This window comes from Columba livia, chromosome 3, assembly GCF_036013475.1.
Source record: "Columba livia isolate bColLiv1 breed racing homer chromosome 3, bColLiv1.pat.W.v2, whole genome shotgun sequence".
Taxonomy (NCBI): Eukaryota; Metazoa; Chordata; class Aves; order Columbiformes; family Columbidae; genus Columba; species Columba livia.
In genome coordinates, this window is record NC_088604.1 from 59,440,074 (window position 1) to 59,458,294 (window position 18,221).

The 18,221-nt window shown below is 40.3% G+C and overlaps 1 protein-coding gene across 2 annotated transcripts; it reads left to right on the top strand.

Moving 5' to 3' along the window:
- Positions 1–869: 869 nt before the first annotated feature.
- Positions 870–15,294, top strand: TBPL1 (TATA-box binding protein like 1). Of its 2 annotated transcripts, XM_065057050.1 has the most exons (8): positions 888–1,092; positions 1,726–1,860; positions 7,469–7,655; positions 8,272–8,354; positions 9,228–9,291; positions 10,852–10,955; positions 11,057–11,151; positions 14,034–15,294. In XM_065057050.1, exons 3-8 carry the CDS (start codon positions 7,521–7,523, stop codon positions 14,102–14,104), a joined length of 552 nt encoding a protein of 183 aa, XP_064913122.1. In that variant the 5' UTR covers positions 888–1,092; positions 1,726–1,860; positions 7,469–7,520; the 3' UTR covers positions 14,105–15,294. The 2 variants fall into 2 exon arrangements, with proteins under 2 accessions (XP_064913120.1, XP_064913122.1); XM_065057048.1 differs by lacking the exon at positions 1,726–1,860 and having other exon boundaries at positions 870–1,092.
- The last annotated feature ends 2,927 nt before the right edge of the window (positions 15,295–18,221 follow it).

Consider the following 18,221-nt stretch of genomic DNA (forward strand, 5'->3'; position numbering starts at 1 on the left):
AGGGATTTTGGAATATTAGAGGCTTCTCAGTCACCTGCTTGGATCTTTGTTTCACTTGGGGTCAGTAGTTTGTTCCCACACCAAGGGTTAGGACCAGAGTGTACCACTGTGGACTATCCCTCAGCACCAAAAAATGTGGATTTCAGGAAAAAAAAATCTTTATAAAACATTTGCGAGACAAGAGACAGTGGTCAGAATCCTGCTGCAGCACAACATGCACGCACAGAACAGCAATAGTGGCAGCATTTGTTGCTGCCAGACATGATTGCTGGGTAGTGCCAAGAGCACTGCTGACAGCTTCGTTTTGGCCAGGGCAGCGATCCAAGCGTGTGTATCAAGTCTGAGGACAAGCAGCCTGTCAGAAACCCCAGGTAGCTGCTGTGAGCATTCACACCATCAGACTTGCGAACTGGACCAGGGCCCCTGCTGGTTTGCTGGCAAAGGCGCCACCCCGCACCATGTGGTTGGGCTCCAGACCTCGCCAGTCACCCAGAAGGCCACTACCGCGGGCCTACTGCCCACAGGCGCTCGGGCTGGGCCTTCCAGGGCGGCCCTCACCCGGGCCTCCTGCTGCACACACAGGAAAAGTTCACCAGCAAGCCCCTCCGCCCGCTGCAAGGCCGCGGCAGCTCCCGGGGAGCTCGGAATGAACGCGGCCGCTCGGAGCCTTTCACGACAGGCCGCCTGGGCGGGGCTGAGGTGAAGCCGCTAGCGGGCCGCAGCGCCGGGAAGCCAGACCCGCCGCGGTCACTGCCTGCTGAAGCCGCTGCGGGGCAGCCCGGAGCCACCCGCCTTTCCTCCTCCGCCCCGGGCGGTGCCGCCGCCTCCGGCCGCCGCGCCTCGGAGGGGCGGCAGACGAAAGCGGAAGTGCGCTGCTAGCGCGGCCCCCCTTCCTCCCCTCCCGCCGCCGTGACTTCCGTCGGCCGCTCTAGCCAGCGCCGCGTCTATGCCCGCGGCGCTGGGGGATGTTTATTGTCGCGGGGAGTGGGCCCAGGAGCCGGAACGCCGCCGGGCGCCAGCGGCGGGGCGCCTAGCAACGGCACCGCGCTCCCCCCGGCCACGCCGCCGCCCGACCGATCCTCCGCCCGCACGGTAACGTCTGCCGCCCGCCGACGGGCCACGCTCCTCCTCCGCGCCGCTGCCTCGGGAAGCCGCGGCCCGGCGGGACCTGCCGCCCCTGCCCGCGGGGACGCGGCCCTGCTGCCCGCTGGGCACCCCGCCTGGCACTCCCTCGCGCTGCCCCTTCCCCTCCCGCTGAGGCGGGAGAGGCGGCGCGGGGCCTCCCCGCTCCTCGCCGCGGCCCTGCCGGCTCCCCCCCGCCGCGGTGCCGTTCCCCCTGGGGCTGGGCGGGCTGGGGAGGGCGGTTGGTGCGTGGCTGGGGCCGCCGTTTCGGGGACGGGCGTGGGGCAGAGCAGCCTCCGGGAGAAACGGTCTGTTCCCTGGCAACCGGCGAGGCTTCCCCGGGAGACACCGGCTGCCCCCGCGTCCCCAAAACAACGTGCCCGGTGCTGGGGGCTTTGTAACCGCGGCGGCCCCGGGCTCGGTACCGAGGCGCAGGCACATCCCCGCGCTGCCGGGCGGCGGAGACCGGCGTGGCCGGGCCGCCTCCTGCCCGCGCTTTGTTTGCGCTGTGCTGGCTCGAGAAGTTTTCGGCTGGGGCTGAAACGGGGCGGGGGGAAGAAAACACTAAAAATATGGTTTGATAACCTGAGTGTTGTAACGCAGGTACATGTAGGGCTTTAAGTGAGGTTCCCGGCGGTGTGGGTAGGAGGAGTGCTGCTGTTTCCTCAAGCGAGACACGCAAATGGTAAACGTTTGACTGGGAAGAGGATGAGAGGCTCACCCCTGTTAAAATATTTGGTAACAGCAAAACATTTTATTTTCCTTACGATGTTTTATCAAGTTGGAATGGCCACCTAACCTGTTGGTTCAGATTTTTACCATAATTATGACAATTTTCCACATACCATGAAGACCTAAAGGATTGTTCTTAGTGCCTGGCGTTCAACTATTGCTGGATCTTATAACGGAAAGGTGGCACAAAATTAGATGCAAGTGATTCTCACTTCGAATGTAAATGGATCTTTTTGATGAGAAAGATTTGAGGAAAATGGGCTGTTGTTATGTATGTAAGGATATATCTCTTGGTTTTATTCTGTAAGCTGTCTAGCTTTATTTCTCCATCTGGAATTGTGTTGAAAGACCCCAGTTCCATGGAGATGCAGTAGGCTTATCCAAGAGATTTCACAGCAGGACCGGGCATTTGTATCCTACTTGCTTATGGTATAGCTGATACTATAATTCTGTTCATTGATCTAGTTGGAGGAATCCCTGCTTTGACACTGTCTTTATGCATATTTGGAAATTTTCTCCTTCTCCAAAATAGATTTGTTTCAGTTCTGTAGGAAATAGTCATGACTGTGCAAAGCTTGAAAGGTGAAATAATAGCTTCAGCATGGCCTTTTACTTTAGGGACAATTCAGCTTGCCCCTGTAGACAACAGAAAATAAAAGCACACCTCTATATCTGTGACTATAACTAAGAAAGTTGTTTGGGTCAGAGGATTTTTTTATACAGACAGTAGTAGCTATGTTGCTCTCAGTTCTGGGGAGTCATCCACCTACCACTGGGACTGTGTTATATCTAAAAATTCAAGCAGACTTCAGATGTCTGTCACCTCCAGCATTTCATATGGAGCTGTTTCCTGAGGGGCTGAACACAAATGTTAAGAAATGCATCTTCAGCGGAAGGATGCAACTGTCTCTCTATTCTCGTATGGAAACCTCTTATGGATATTCCTGTTAACTTCTTCAGAAATGGTTTTCAAACAATGGTCTGATGAATGCCTACTGGTGCAGTGATGGCTGCCTATACCTTCAGCTGGGCTGTTGTAACTCTTTGGAGTCAGTCAGTTGGTGAATTGCTTTGGAGCAAGGTTAAAAATAACCAGTAGAAGTTGCTTATACTTGCACTGCTGGTGAAAAAGGTGTTTATTAAACTGTTCTGACATTAACGTAACCATTGTTAGATATCCCCCATCTACCTTTATAGCTATGAGTTTCTCAGATCAAAGGTAGCCAAAAGCTTAAAATAATACTTTGTTTATATACCCCATCCCAAGTGCTTTTCCTCTCTTTGATGATGATGGTGTGGTTGGTTTGGAACTTTTTGAAGACAAAGAGCACTGGCTTTTTTTGGGTTGTAAGATTTCAGTGCAGTGTGTTTGTCTTCATGTATGTTTATATAGTATCTAAAATAGTATGGCTGTGGTCCTAACTGGGGATGTACGGGTAATGCATTGTTTAAGAACTTGAGTCTCATTCCTTCCTCTGAAGTATTTCTTATTCTGGGAAGTTTCTCTAGTTTCAGTGTAGAATACATTACTTTACAGTGTCAAACATCCTTGAGTTAACCTTTGGTTTTGTTCTTATTTTTACATTCATTATCATGTTTTACCTATCTTTACCTTTTTTTCTCTTTTTTCTTTTTCTTTTTTTTTTTTTTTTTTTTGTTTTTCCCCCTTCTTAGATTAATATTCTAGAGGTATCCCTGAAATCTTCGTTAAAAAAAATAAAGAACTAACTCTTATTAAGGAAATTTTAATACAGAGATGTATTTAAGCTTCTCTTCTTCTGTCAGGGTAGATTGTGTTATGCTGGTAGAACATAACTTGAAATCAAAGTTGGCTAGTTTCTTGTGCTGGAGAAAGCTGAATGAAGTATACAATTTGAAAGAAGTTTTGCACATATAAAAAATAAATTATTTTATTCTCAATTTTACCCTACTATTAAATTAACTAGCAAAATGTAATTTTACAACTGAGATTTGAACTGCCAGAATTCTAAGGTTCAGGTGAGAGAAACTTAGGGCAAAATTTGTCAGCAAAACCTAAGCTGACTCAATAAAATTGACTTAGGTATTTGGAAATCCAAAACTATAAAGAGCCACATGTTTGGTTTCTACTAAGTCCCTCTGTTCTGCGAGTGTAACTGCATAAATATGGAATAGTAACAGGCGTGTACACAAGGTTGTTGTTTGATCTAAAATGTCTTTTGTAAAAGCATGGGAGTATTATTTTCCCCATTTTGCAGATAGGAGACAAAAATGCAGAAATTCAGGTTTTGGGAAACAACATAAGGGGTCAGGGCTATGCAGCAGGGATACAGCAGGGTGTATCAGTAGCACAGAAGACAAGAGAAAGCTGGGAAAGAGGAGTATCAGGATGTTGTTTAGGACTCCTGTGTTCCGGCTAGTCCTGCTACTGGAGATATGTATAAATAACAACCTTCCCTCCCCACCTTCTTTATAAACATGTTCTTCAGATTTTATTTTTTTTTTTAATATATACTGCATGTATTATTGGTTTTTTATTAATAAAACATTTAGCTTTCTTCTGTTCTCATGGTTCCTATGAATTCTGATTTGAGACTTCCCAAAGAAAGGTAGCAGGACTTCTTTTCTCTAGATTTTCTTCTTTGTTGTCAGTATAGTGTAAGACGTTAAAATGAACGCTTACTTAAGGCAGAGGTTGTAATAGGTTATGCTCACTCACTGCTTGGACTGAGGTGTCCAAGCCTAGTATTTCTAAGCCATGCCTTGGAAGGGGTTAACATGGTATTTGTAAACTAAATGGGAGTGGGTGTGTTCAAAATTGTTGACATGTAGATTCAGGTTCTCAAAGAACACAGGTAGTATTTAGCAGCCAATAAAGAGTTTTATCAGTACAAATGAGAGAAACTTAGTAATTAATATTTGAAATGTTCAATATTTGAGTGAAAAGTTTAACAATGAAGTAGTGCTTCTGTTAGATCAAGTAACATTAAAGTAGAACAAAGGCAGCTTTCAGTATTTTTACGCTGTATTCAGACCCTGCTTCTATAACAAATTATGTCCCTTTTTAACTCAATGTCCCAAAACATAGTCTAGGATGTTATAGAATGTTAGCTGCAGCCGAAATGAAAAAGCTCGTCCCTAAATATCTGTTGTCTTGAACTTGCAGAACATGGCTAAGGAAAATGGGGGCACATTAATGTTGTGTAATTTTTCTGCCATTAAAATCTATGCAAGTAGATTGTACTCCTAACCACGGTACATCATAATTGCTCAAAACATCCTTACTGACAGCTCCACAGCATATTAATGTTCTTTTTTCCTGCGGATCCTCTTTTAATAATAGAGCTTTTCCTTTAAAATTGTAATTTTCCTCTCTTTCAAACACTTTCTCCTTTGTCTTGAATAAGCACGTGTCTTTTCTCCCTGGATCTGTTTAAGACAAGCCATCAGAGTTTTATGGGGACATTATTGTTCAGTGTTGTGGTCTGCTTGGAGGTTAGCAACCTTTCAAGGGTGTTACACATGGCAGTGTTATTCTTTCAGAATGTAGGGATTGAGGATGCCAGTAGAAACTTGCTGATAATTGGGAGACACTGCTGATTGGGGATATCTTGTTTTCTTATACGTCGGGCGTTATTGGGTTCCAGCAAGTGAACTTGGAGAGACCCAGGAGTTGGAGCCAGGGTGGAAAACAGATACCTCTCTGAAGATGCCACGGGTTCCAGCTCCTTGCTCTGCTGGCCCTGCCTGTGTGCTGTTCAAAATTTGCACATGTGCTGTCTTTGGGTCTGGTGCCATAAATTGCTAACCCAATCTGTAGTAGCCCATCAAAACCAGATGGGATAAGTAATTTCTGACTTTGAGATTTCATATAATTTTTAGTTCAGGGGAAAAAAAAATAGAAAAAGGATCTGGGAATACTAATTAGTTAGTTTGTTCTCTTCTTTGCTTACTTCCCCCCCCGCCCCCATGCATAGCCTTTGTTTTTCTGTTTTTCTCTTGCTGTTTCTCCCATCTCTCTTTCTGTGTTATCACCCATCTTGCATTTTCCTATATTGGAAAAGCCAACAATTGCAGAATAATTATTTCAACTGGGAACAAGCTCCACAGTAAAAGCAGCAACCATCACAGCATTTGAGTACATTATGCACATTTACCTTGTAGTTTATTACTTCTGTATTGTCAGTGAGTTTTAGGCACAGATACGCCTTGAGTAAGTTCCCAGTTAAGAGACTATGGCATGATGTTTAGGAAGGTGTAATCAGATGAAAATATTTATAATAACATTAATTTTGTATCTTGAAGATTTCTGATGTGGAACATAACACCAAAACATATAAAGTTATATAAATGCATTACAGTGTGTTATGTATGTTGTTGTTCTTGATGCATAGTCTCCTGCTTCTTCCATGGCAATGACGATGTACAGCATTTAATATATCTGACTATTTTTCTTCAATTTTGCAATTTACCTTCTGCTGTGTTCATTTTGGATGAAATACTACTAAAATTTTAGATTAATGTATCAAGACAATATTGTCTCTATGTCTTAGGTTATACTCTACTTAAGCTACTTCTCTTGGAGTAAAACTAAGGTTTTTATGTTGTTCTACAAAGAAAAATGCCTTACTGAACTAGCATTTTGATTTAAGTCCTTTTCACTGTATACCGATGTTCTTGCTATTTTCTCCTCTCTGTTCCCCAAATACTTCACCTGAGATTTATCAGAGATGTCTGCTGTCTTGGCTTTGGTGTGCTTAGAGATGTTGGGCAGTCTGGGGCTGGGCACCCAACTCCCTGTCTGGCGATCCTCCTCCCTGGTTGAGGAGTGTGTTGGGAGTGTCACCTTCAGCGAGCACGGGCCGCCTGAGTGATTCCTGGCTGGGCTAGGTTTGCTGTGCCTGCACTGTGCGGGTGTCCTGTGCCTTCACAGTTACTCATGCGTTTCCTCAGAAACACTTGATTTTGGTCTGCATGTACAAAATGTTCATTCTGTGCAGTTCCTGTGGGGTGAGAGGCCACTGTGGCTCAGCCCAGGCTGTTGGTGCCACCAGGACATTTTGTGTAGTTCACGTTATGCTATTATATTGGGAGGGATAGGCCAAGAGTGCTGGATTAAGACAGGAGAGCTGTGGTAGGAGGCTGTCTACAGGCTGCAGTTTGTGTAACCCTTGTTAGTTCAGAGTTACTCGGCAGGCTCGTTATTCCAACCAACACAGACGTCAAGCTGTTCAGAATTACACATTTCAGCAGTCAGAGAAGTGCATTTTCCTGAGGTGTCTGATGACATCCTCAAATGAACTGAGGAAAGATTATCCACTGGAGCTATGGAAAAAGTTTTAGTAATCTGTACTGTGTCTGAATATAGTTGGTAAGAGTTGTAACATATTTAACTGGCAAGTTTAAGTATTATATATGTATATACGTGTTATTTCTGTTAAGTCTGGCAACATGGCTTCGAACAAGTAACCTCCTGTTTTCTAGCATACTGGATGCAGACACCCCCCTCTCCACACAGAGTTAACTGAGTCAGAGTGTAGTCACTTCTTGTCTCATTTAAAGGACGGATGTATGCAATCGCATTAATAGGTAATTTTCAACTGGTGTGTTTAATTTTATCGTTTTCCTTTCTCAGGATGTGATCTTCATGGTGAGCTGGTGGGAGAACTGAGTTGTAAATCACCCCAATGGATGCGGACAGTGATGTTGCATTGGACATTTTAATCACAAATGTAGTGTGTGTTTTTAGAACAAGATGTCATTTAAACTTGAGGAAGATTGCATTAGAGGGAGCAAACGTGATATACAAGCGTGATGTTGGGGTAAGAGATTCAACATACCTCCGTTATCTGTTTTAACTAGTATTCCGTAAGCTAAACATTCTTCTGTCTGATATCTGTGTATGGTGGATAGAGGGGAAAAAAAAAAGTTGTATTTCTGTCTCGATAGGCATTAAGTCTCTCATACACTAAATGTACAGTAAGGGGTGGGGGTAAATATTGGCTTAGAAGACTGCAGCTAGAGGGGTGAATGTTGAGTACAAGGTATGTGATGAGGCCTCTTACACCTCATGGTAATAACAGTGATGGTTTGATCAAGAAAATATCTACTGATAGTCAGCAATGTGGAAGTCACTGTAATAAGAAAAAAAATAGCACAGTTCTCACAGCTTTCAGCTTTTTATTCAGAGGAAAATACCTTCATTTAATTTGTTTTGTGAGCACTACATCACTGGCTGAGATATTCCAGGTTTGTTTTACTTTTCTCAGGAGCTGAATTTTCTTAACTACTTAAAGAAATGAGGGAACAGTTCAAGGCTATCAAAACTAAAGGAATTGTTAGTGTAACAGTTGATTTGTCTAACAATTTATTTTTTTTTCTATATGAAATTAAGCTACAACTAATTTCCAGTTCTTGCACTTTTATTTTTCTTTTTAGAAAGTATTAATGAAGCTTAGGAAACCTAGGATTACGGCCACAATTTGGTCCTCAGGAAAAGTTATTTGCACGGGAGCCACAAGGTGAGTTCATGAAGATTTTTTTCTCTAGCTGTGAACTCTTGTATATTTTAAAACATAAGTGAAGACGATGGGAAGAGGCAATACTTGCCACTGTTGAGGTTCACCCACACTGGATCACACGCAGATCCTTGCCAAGCTGTGTATTTGGGAGGAATTTTTCTATGTGAAGAGTCTGCGTCAGACTGAGCTGAAATCTCAAGCAACATCAGTTCAGCCTTCTGGGAGAACAGCAGGGAAAACTACTCTATGAAGAAAATCCTAAAGATTTCATTTGAGAACTCTTTAAGAATTCTCGTTTTAGCCAGAACTTGAAGCTTGGGTAGGGATGACCTTTTTTGAGGGATATCTCTTACTGTTTCCCCCACCTGAATGTAATCAAGCTATACAGTGTTGGGGGATGGGAAAGAAGCAAAAGCAAACTCTGTTCAGATACATCTGAAACTCACTAAACTCTTAACAGCTGAATTCCTTTAAGATACGTCTGCATTGTGGAGTAAGGATAAAGTACAGTAGTAAATTTGCATATTTTCTGTATATGATCTCTGTCTGAAAATGGAGGATGTTAACTCCAGACTACCCATGATTGTAAGAGTATTTAGCATCATGTATGATCAACATAAGTCTCCAACTTCAGCTGGAGCCTAGTGCTAAGATATTCTTCAAACAGCTTATAAAGAACTTCATTTGGATATCTAGATAGTTAAAATGTAACATGTACAGTAGGATAAAATGAAGGCTGTCCATGTGATCGTGGTTCATGTTACATGATTTAACAGTTCATTTTGTAGTCTGAGTAGCTATTGTGGTATGTGTGCGTGCAAATATATACTCTTATTTCTGTTAATGCTAGATTCTTTTCTTTCTTGTTTATAGTGAAGAAGAAGCTAAATTTGGTGCCAGACGATTAGCTCGTAGTCTACAGAAACTAGGTTTTCAGGTAATTCTAATGAAAAAGGACTTGTATGACTCAAGAAATGCTGGTAGTCCATTTGTTACAAAGAAACAAAATGAGGGAGCATAACAATTTAGCAGTAAGCATGTTTTCACTCATATGCCCCTTTTGTGTCAGCATACATTTTCCAGATGCTGGTTAAAGAGAAGCTGGTTTATTTTGTGGATTTGAGTTTCGTTTGGCAGCTTAGAGTAGTACTTCTTCACTGGCTAATGAACAACAAAATTTGTTTAATAAATGAACCATCTACAGATGTTTCTTGGATAGAATTTACAATATCTTGAAAGATTTATTTGGAAGAACTGCTGAAGAATATAAACCTAAAGTAATTTGAACATAATTTTCCATCATTTCTCATGGAATAGCATCTTGTTAAGGGCAAATTTGATCCTCTTTAAGTGAGGGGAAAAAAGTGCCTCTGCGCTGTCAGGTTGTAACACCAGGCCAATTAAAATACTTAGGACATGGAACCCCTCTTTTTTTTTCCTGGGTCTGGTTTAATATTACCAGTCAAAAACACCACTTGCATTTCATAGTAAAGGTCAAAAAATGGCAACTTCAATGACTTAAAGCGACATGTTTTAGTATTCTAAAACTTCCTGGTAGTCAGTTGTGTTGTTTACCCACAGTTTCAGTTTATAGACAGGCAGTTAAATAGACACAGTGACTGTCCGTCCTCTGGCAAGGGGAAGGTCCCTTTGATTGTAATACATGAAGGCAGCAGTGACAGCCCGTCCTGGTAATGCTGCATCAGACCATTCCTGACACTCTTATACTGTCAGGAATGAATGCATTAGACCCAGCCTCTTAAAGTTGGAGTGAAACATTAAATCAGTGAGGTAAACACTGCACAAGGTTTTATAATTAAGTGAGCAGTTTAAGCTGAGTATATTGAAGATTAAATTGATAGTTGACCTTTTATAAGTTTCTAAGTTGCTTCACCTGGTAGTATACATCTAAAAAGTTTTGACTGAGGAATGGTCACTGTCTGTTGGATATTTTATTGTCATCTAAAATGGCAGTGGTGAAGAATAGCTGCAAGCCCGTAGTTTGAGCTGGGTTTCAGAAAGTAACAGTAGAAAAACAGCCTGCCGTACTGGCCACTGGAGATCTGAAACAAAACAATTTGCACCTTTTTTCTTATTCTTAGCTTTAATAAAAATGGTTTATAGCAACAAGGCATTAAAGACGTTTTTAAATTGTGTAAGATTCTCAAAACAATGAAATTTAAGCCTTTTCTCTGCTTATTTTGATGTTCAATCAGCTATTTAACTTAGTTTATTTTCAATTTAGAGGTGTTTAGTACAGCAATATGAGTTGTTTCTTTGTCTCAAACTGTACTAAAACCACAAAATACAACTGTGAAGTATGTAGTTCAACAGTTACTGTGCCATAGAAGGATGAAGTAACTGATTTGAGTCCATTAAGTACTGTTTAGTTTCCTGTTAGAAATGCATCAGCCACCAGGTTTTACTTTTTCTAACTGTTTTGCAACCTTGCTGTACACTGAATTTCTAATGTCTTTTTTTCGTCTCTTTTGAAAAGGTAATTTTCACAGATTTTAAAGTTGTGAATGTTTTAGCAGTGTGCAACATGCCCTTTGAGATCAGATTGCCAGAATTTACGAAGAATAACAGACCTCATGCGAGGTATGATAGGATTTTAAAGAATTACAGTCTTGGTATGTTTCTTAAGCTTTTATTTTTCAGTTCTAGGTCTGTATTTTTTTACCTTTTATTTTGTTTTCTAGTTATGAACCAGAACTTCATCCTGCCGTGTGTTACAGAATAAAAACTCTCAGAGCTACCTTACAGATTTTTTCCACCGGCAGTATCACAGTTACAGGTATTTTGATGTCAAAAATAAATATTTAACTTGTTGGGAATATTTAACTTTAGGATCAGTAGGTTTAGGAAAGGAGAATGTTGAAAACAGTCAAAAGTTGGAGGGATTTAGTTTTCCAGTGCTAACACGTAGTTTGTTTTTGAGTGAAAGTGCCAGAAGAGTTGTAGAGAAAGTGTTATTATTGGTTTGCTCAAAAATTACTTTGATTGAATGTAGATGGTCTGTTTTTTAGAAAAACAAAGGTGAGATAGGACTTGAGAATGCATGTATTTATTGGTTATTTAAAGATTTAAATTTCCTTCCTTTTTTTTTCTTCATCTTCTTAGTGCTGTCAGTTACACTGCATGTAGCATTGACATCGCTTTCATAAATACATGTTTCCAAATTGGAGATTTGTGGTAACATATAAGATAGCATAGCATTTTGTAATAATTGAAGGTGACCAATATTTGCAGTTCTTCAGACTTGTCCTGTCTTCTGTTAAAGCTCAACTGAAGGGAAAACCACCCCCTGAATCACAGGCAGCAGTGATCCCCATGTGATCAGAGACATGGTTGTCCTGCGTCTTTCCTAATTTTCATTGTCTATTTGTTGTTATGTTTGCTTGTGAGGTGTCTACCACAGGTTTCCAGATAAAAGAAGTCAGGTTTTTTTACAGAATACCTGTTAAAACGGCATAGAAGCAAAAACCATCCCTTTATATCACTTTAGTGGAAATTCTGTCTTGCAGTTGTTAGAGCTCAGCTGCTGGTATCAGAAGTTGGGTAGGGATTTTTATTTTCACATCTTAATTCCTTAACAAATACCTAGGCTTTATGAGGTATGTTTCTCAAAAGATATCAGACGAAGTGCTTTTTAAAGAAGATGAACTCCATCAAATTTGGTAATGTGAAAACATAGGGCTAAAAAGTATTTCAAGATTGCAGTATATGTTCTAAACAGAGCAACTGGTCTAGCCAAAACTAGAAACTAAGCTTAAAATAAATAAGAAGCTTGAGTATCACTGCAGTAATAAAAGGTTCTCAGCGCATCTTCTCAGCCTCCTAATGTGATTTAGCCTTTCTGTAAGGTTCTTATTACTCCATATATGGGACAAAATCACTTTCATATTTTCAGAATAGTCCTTTCAAATGTGAAGGGAAATATGGTAAACATCAATGTTTTACTTCCTTCTGGTTTACTTGCTACACTGAGTTTGAAATATGTCAGACCTCTGGTTTTGAAGGCTTCTGTTTTGCCTAGGCTTTTCTTCTAGGAGAAAAAAAAAAAAGGTCCCACAGTCTTATGCTTCTTGTTCTAAAAATGTTTTCAATTACTTTTCATCCTTACTCTACTCCCTCTCAAGTGCATTCAAATGAGGTTCCTTTAGACCATTCATGTTTCTGTAGTACTAGTACTTGTCATACCACTAATTCAGATAATTTTATTTGAGATACAGAATTAGAAATGTTAGGAAAAAAAAAAGCTGGTGTTTTTTTTAATTTTTTTTTTTTAATGGGACAAGTATAAAAAGATGTACAGTTACACTGAGAAAATAAAAAGCACTGATAATGTAATAGGAAGAAGTGTTGATTTTTTTTCTTCCTCCAAAATGAGTGATGAGGGGGTTGTTTTGGGGGTGTCTTTTGTTTCCTTCTCTTATACTCCCTGCAGTGATGATCCAGTCTTTCCATCTCTTGAACCCTACAGGGAGTAGCATTTTTTTCTACAATAATTATTTGCCCACTCATACTCTTGCTTTCTGAAGACCTTCTCTAGAACTTGCATTTCTACAGTAGCAGACAAATTTAAGGAAGGTGCAGCATCTACCCAAAAGGTGTGTTTCACCAGACTTGTTTTGGGTGAATGCTTTACTTGACAAGTTTGAAAATACAGGAAGAATCAGATTCCATTCTATTTTTTTTCCAACTGAGCATGTAAATTAAAACAATACTTCCTGAACTACTTAAGGAATTTATACCTTAAGTTAGTTAGTAAAGATTTTTGGGAAGCATTTTGAACAGTTCTCTGTGCTTGGAAGAAACTTCAGAAGCCTGAAGTGAGCTAAAGAAAAAAAAAGAGTTCATTGGCATTAAAGGTTGTGAGAAATTGCTGTTTTCGTTTATCTGCATCACCAAACTTCTATCCAGGATTAATTTCTTCTGGCATGTTATTGCTCACTTATTTTCAATTTTAATTATTCATTGCTTAAAATGGTCTAGTACCATTAAAAAGCATCACTAGTGCATTCTTCCTTTTCTTTCCCCAAATGCTCATAGATCAGGTAATCATTAGATAACCTGCAGGTGTTTCATCCTGAGACAATAACCCTTCCCTAGTTTGCAGGTTTTGTCTTGAGGTCAACGGTGGAGCTATTTGCAAAATCCAGATTAGAAAGTCTGTAATTTTTAAATATAAAATAATCTTGCTTGAAACATACTTGTGTTAAATTTAGCAGTAGTTTGTGTTGGTAGGTTTTTAAAAGAAAGGATAAAAGTGGCTGGGCTTTGAGTAACACAGATTCCTAGAAGATTAGCATAAGTAAAAATATTTCTTTTCCCTCTGGTGCCTCTTCTGGGCTGACTATTTAAGCCAGTAAGTGGGAAAGCACACAAGTTGTTATGAAATTAAATGTCAGTATTATTTATTTGTAGTCTAGCCATTGACCAGTGTAGAACGTCTAACAGATGTCATGCTGGAGTCTTGTCTTATAGGTAAAAGTGATCAGAGGAACACCTTCTTAAGTTGGGAGAAATGGGGGAGGAATTATTTTTTGCCTACAGTATAAAGTTGTGGTAGCTAAAAATAATAAGGTTATTTTAAATACACGATTGTTTTAATTTCTGATTCTGTGGTTTTTCTTTTCCTACTGCTTTTTTTTTTGTTTGTTTAACATGTCTCAGGGCCAAACGTAAAGGCTGTTGCCAGTGCCGTGGAACAGATTTACCCATTCGTGTTTGAAAGCAGGAAGTAAATTTTATAATTCACCACTTCATGGTTAGGTTCCCTAACCAAGCACCTTTAAAGACTGCTGCACATTGGACTAAAAGCAAAAAGAAAACTGGACCAACCATAGCAGAGGAATACAGACTCTTTTACTTGCTCATGGCCACAGTATAAACTCCAGTTCTTTTGGATTTTACTCTTAACAGTGCTGTATTGTAAAAACGGAAGTTTACAAGATATGAAATTGCTGCTTTTAAAAAGACATTCTATTTATTTTTGCAGTAATTTCTGTGTATTCATAAGCAAAGCTGTCACGATGTGCACTACCTTTAGAACATTTTTTTTTAGTTTGAGCTTGTGTTTTATTTGTGAATAGTCTTTTACATTTTTGTATGCTGAATATTGGGCACCAAAGAAGATGTAAAAGTTATCTTTTTCACCTGATGAATGTGCACAAATAAAAATTTGGAAAATATTTCTCTTCATACCTGTTCTGTTATATTCCTTTCCCTTTTTCTAATACAGTTAAAATTGTATAGTTGCAAATTAATTTGAAACAATGTAAGAATAGTCTTTTGCTGATACCTTCTGTTTCTATTTGTAGTATGTGTAAAACTTTGTGTGTGGGTTAGATTGAAATCTATAGTAGTTACGTATGTTTATCTGAGGATGAAATTTGGTTTATTCCAAGTTCTCTTAACTACATGCCAGATTTCAAGTATTTTCTTGCTGTTACATGAAGAGAAGACATTTCTAAATGTAAAGGTCTACAGCAAGTGTTTTCCTATAGATGATGAGGAAATCTTATCAACTAAAGAAGCTACTATAGAAAAACCAACTGCTTTGCCCACCTACTGGATGCAAAAGGAAGAAAGTTACTATGTGAGCTTCGTTTTTGAGAAAAGTGATGTGATGATGTGATGACCTTCAACTTGAGAAGATGGTGTGGTCATGCTAATCCAGCCCTAGCATATTGATGAATGATTAACACAGACCTTTTCCACCTTCTTCTCACTGTATAATATTTTCATGACAGGAGCTGCCAACAAGCAAAGAAGCTTGATTCTGGCATGTATTATTATTGGTATTAATCTTGGACTTGGAAGCCAGTAGGTGTTTCTCTCAGTAAGTGCACATTTGAAGCAGAAGAGAGGTGAATGCTTAAAAGTAACTGCAAATGCTACTTTTAAAAAGATACAATAAATATGTATAAATATATGTATGTCTTTTTTTCCCTATCTCACTGAAGAGAAATGTAACACTGCTATTGTGTACTGCAGGTAATATACGGTCTCGGTGGGTGCTAAAACGAGTAAACCATGAGCTGTGACTGTACCAAAGTCACAGCTGTGGAAGAACGGTGGAAGAACACCCTGAAGAAGCAAATGCCTAGCATCATCTATTTTAATCTGTCTCATGGGATGGTGTACAAGTTGGGGCTGTCTGTAGTGACTTCATGCAGAAATTTTGGAAAGGAAGGAACAGTATGTGAAACGCCCATCCAAATCCTTCTGAACAAAAAGAAAGAAGCAACCATTTGCCACAGGCCTCAAGCTACTTATTCGTAAAAGCCCTTTAAGGGTAGGTAGGAGAGGACTTGTAACCATTAAATTACTAAGTTGAGTTCAACTGCTGCAGAACCCATGATGAAGAGCAGGGCCAGGGCTGCTTGCTGTATGCAAGCTTTCCAGTTTGCATAGAAGATAACGTGGATCTTAGCACTCCTGACACTAATGAGGATTTTGTTTAAAGATCTTGGAGAGCAATGGTCAAATCGCCATTAGAGAGCACTAGTGTGTTATCATTACAATTTTAAAAACAAAAAGCAGAAGATATTAAAACAGTGAACAAAATTGTAATGGGTTTTCCAGGAATGAAGTGTGGTCCTAAACTGATGGATGAGGATTTGGCCAGTATAACTACAGGAGCTGTCTTAGATCAGGCTTGCCTTTTCTTCTCTTGGATCAAATTATAGCACTTGAGTGCTACCAGTGAAATTCCGAGCCTTTTGTCAAGTATCTGTGTCTCCTAATTTTATCTATAGAGGAAGAGGAATGCTTTGCTCTTAGGTTAGCACTGTCACATAATATGAAATCTGCTTGTTAGATTAAAAATGAAAGGTAATAATAAGCTGTAATGTATTAAAATGGGAACTGTTTCTTTTGAAGTGCTGCATAGATCCATGTTGGAGGTTTAAGGCTGTCATAACAATCCATAAGGGAACCCAAAAGCACACTATTAAACTTGCAGGGTAGTATTGAGAAAGAGAATGATAGCAATTAAAAGATCCCTTGAAATATGTGCCCACCTGTCCCTCTAGCTGCAAGGGAGCCTCAGACTTTGTGACAAGTAGTCTTTAAAACTTCCGATGATGGAGGGCAGTTGGCAGCGTGTGCTTAAACTCAGGGCTATGTCTTTATTTCCTATCACTGCTGTAAATCAGTAGGTGCCCACCTCAGTGTGGAGTAAGCCTTGCTGCTGCTGATTTCTGCATCTGTGCATACCCTTCCCCATGCTCACAAGTTAAGTCTTTGCTTCCTTGGCCATGATGTGCTGCATCCACCCAGGCTCTTGCTATCCAGTCCTGCAGTCACCATGTGGACCCCAGGCCAGACAGTGTGCCCAGCATGCTGGCTTTTGCCTCCAGTGTGAGGAGTGGTGCTTTAAATTAAGCTTACCTGTCAATCAATCAGCTTTTCCTCAATGGCCATGTTTTCTAGAGCACTGTTGGTCTGTCGCTGGATTTTCCAGGTGGATCCCATGCAAAACTGCACAGCGCTCTGCTGCGGCACTCGCAGCACCATGAAAAGTTTATTTCATATTCCTTAGAGAGAAGGGTTGGTTCTATTTATAGAGCCTACTAAAGGCTGCTTTTTTTTCAGTAGAATGGTAACTGACTCGTTGCTAGCTTCTGAGTTGTCATAGCCACTAGATCTTTTCCTGCAGTTTCTAGCTCCATTTTATCATTCTCTGACTTGTAATTGGTGTTATCAGAGAAAACTGCACTTACACTTTCAGAATTGTATCCTGCTTTTTTCAGTCCCTTCTCGTGGGTTTTTGAAGCTCTGAATTCCAACCCAGACTCTCCCAGTTTAGTATTGCCTGCAGATTTAAGAAGCATATGCTGTTCTGTAATTCAGTCAATTAATGAAGATACTGAATAATTTTAGATCTGGGACAGACTATTTGTGGACTGCTGCAGAAATCCAAGGATGTGATTTGTAAGATGTGTCCCTTTGTTCTCTTGAATTTTCATAGCCAATGACATGGTGACTAGCAGTTCTGTCTCATCAGATGCGCAGGCTTTGTCACAAAAGACCAGTCCAATTAGGGCTACATTTATAGGGCTAAACAGTGCTAAGTCTGTAGGACTACAATTAAGACTATAGCTGGATTTATTTTAAAAGCCTTTGACTACAGCATCATCACGTTTTGGAGGTACGTGAAGCTATTAGGGTCTCTGCAGTTAACTCAGTTTTCGAACTCTGCCTTTTTCAGAAAAATGGTATTTTTACTTATTTGTTTCTGTGTTAAATAGGTGCGCATGGGAAAAGTTTAGAAGAAGTCACAAGGAACCCAAAATCCATAAGGTGGAGAGATGATTTCTGTGTTTTTTTCTGATTTTTGTGAGAATGCTCATGCAATTTATTACAGCAGAGGTTCAGTAAGCTGCAACACTGAGGAAGATTTTGCAGATGCCCCTTTCACTAAATGTGATGTAATAGAAATTTTAAATATAGCCTTGGATTGCATGTGCAAAGGTCTGCTATGGTGAGAAAACTGTCAGAGAACTACCAGCCAGAGCAAATGGGGATGCTATTGGAAGTGCAGGCAATCTACTACCTGGTAAAGTCACAGATCAGGAAGTGGATTAATTTCCTGCGATATAATCTCACTAAAAATGCGTTATATTACTTGATTTAATCTGGGGCACTTGTTAGTATGAGAATGATGTGGAGAAATTAACAGCATATTTGGAAGACAACCTGAGTCACCCTAACATTTCTTTTTCTGAAGTTGATTTAGTAGAATGCATGATACTGATAACTGTCCTCCAGCCTGAACATGAAGCAGGTGGAGGGGTTTCAGTAGCCATCAATGCTAAAAAACTGAGGAAGGTGCTAATGTGCAGAAACCCAGAAAAT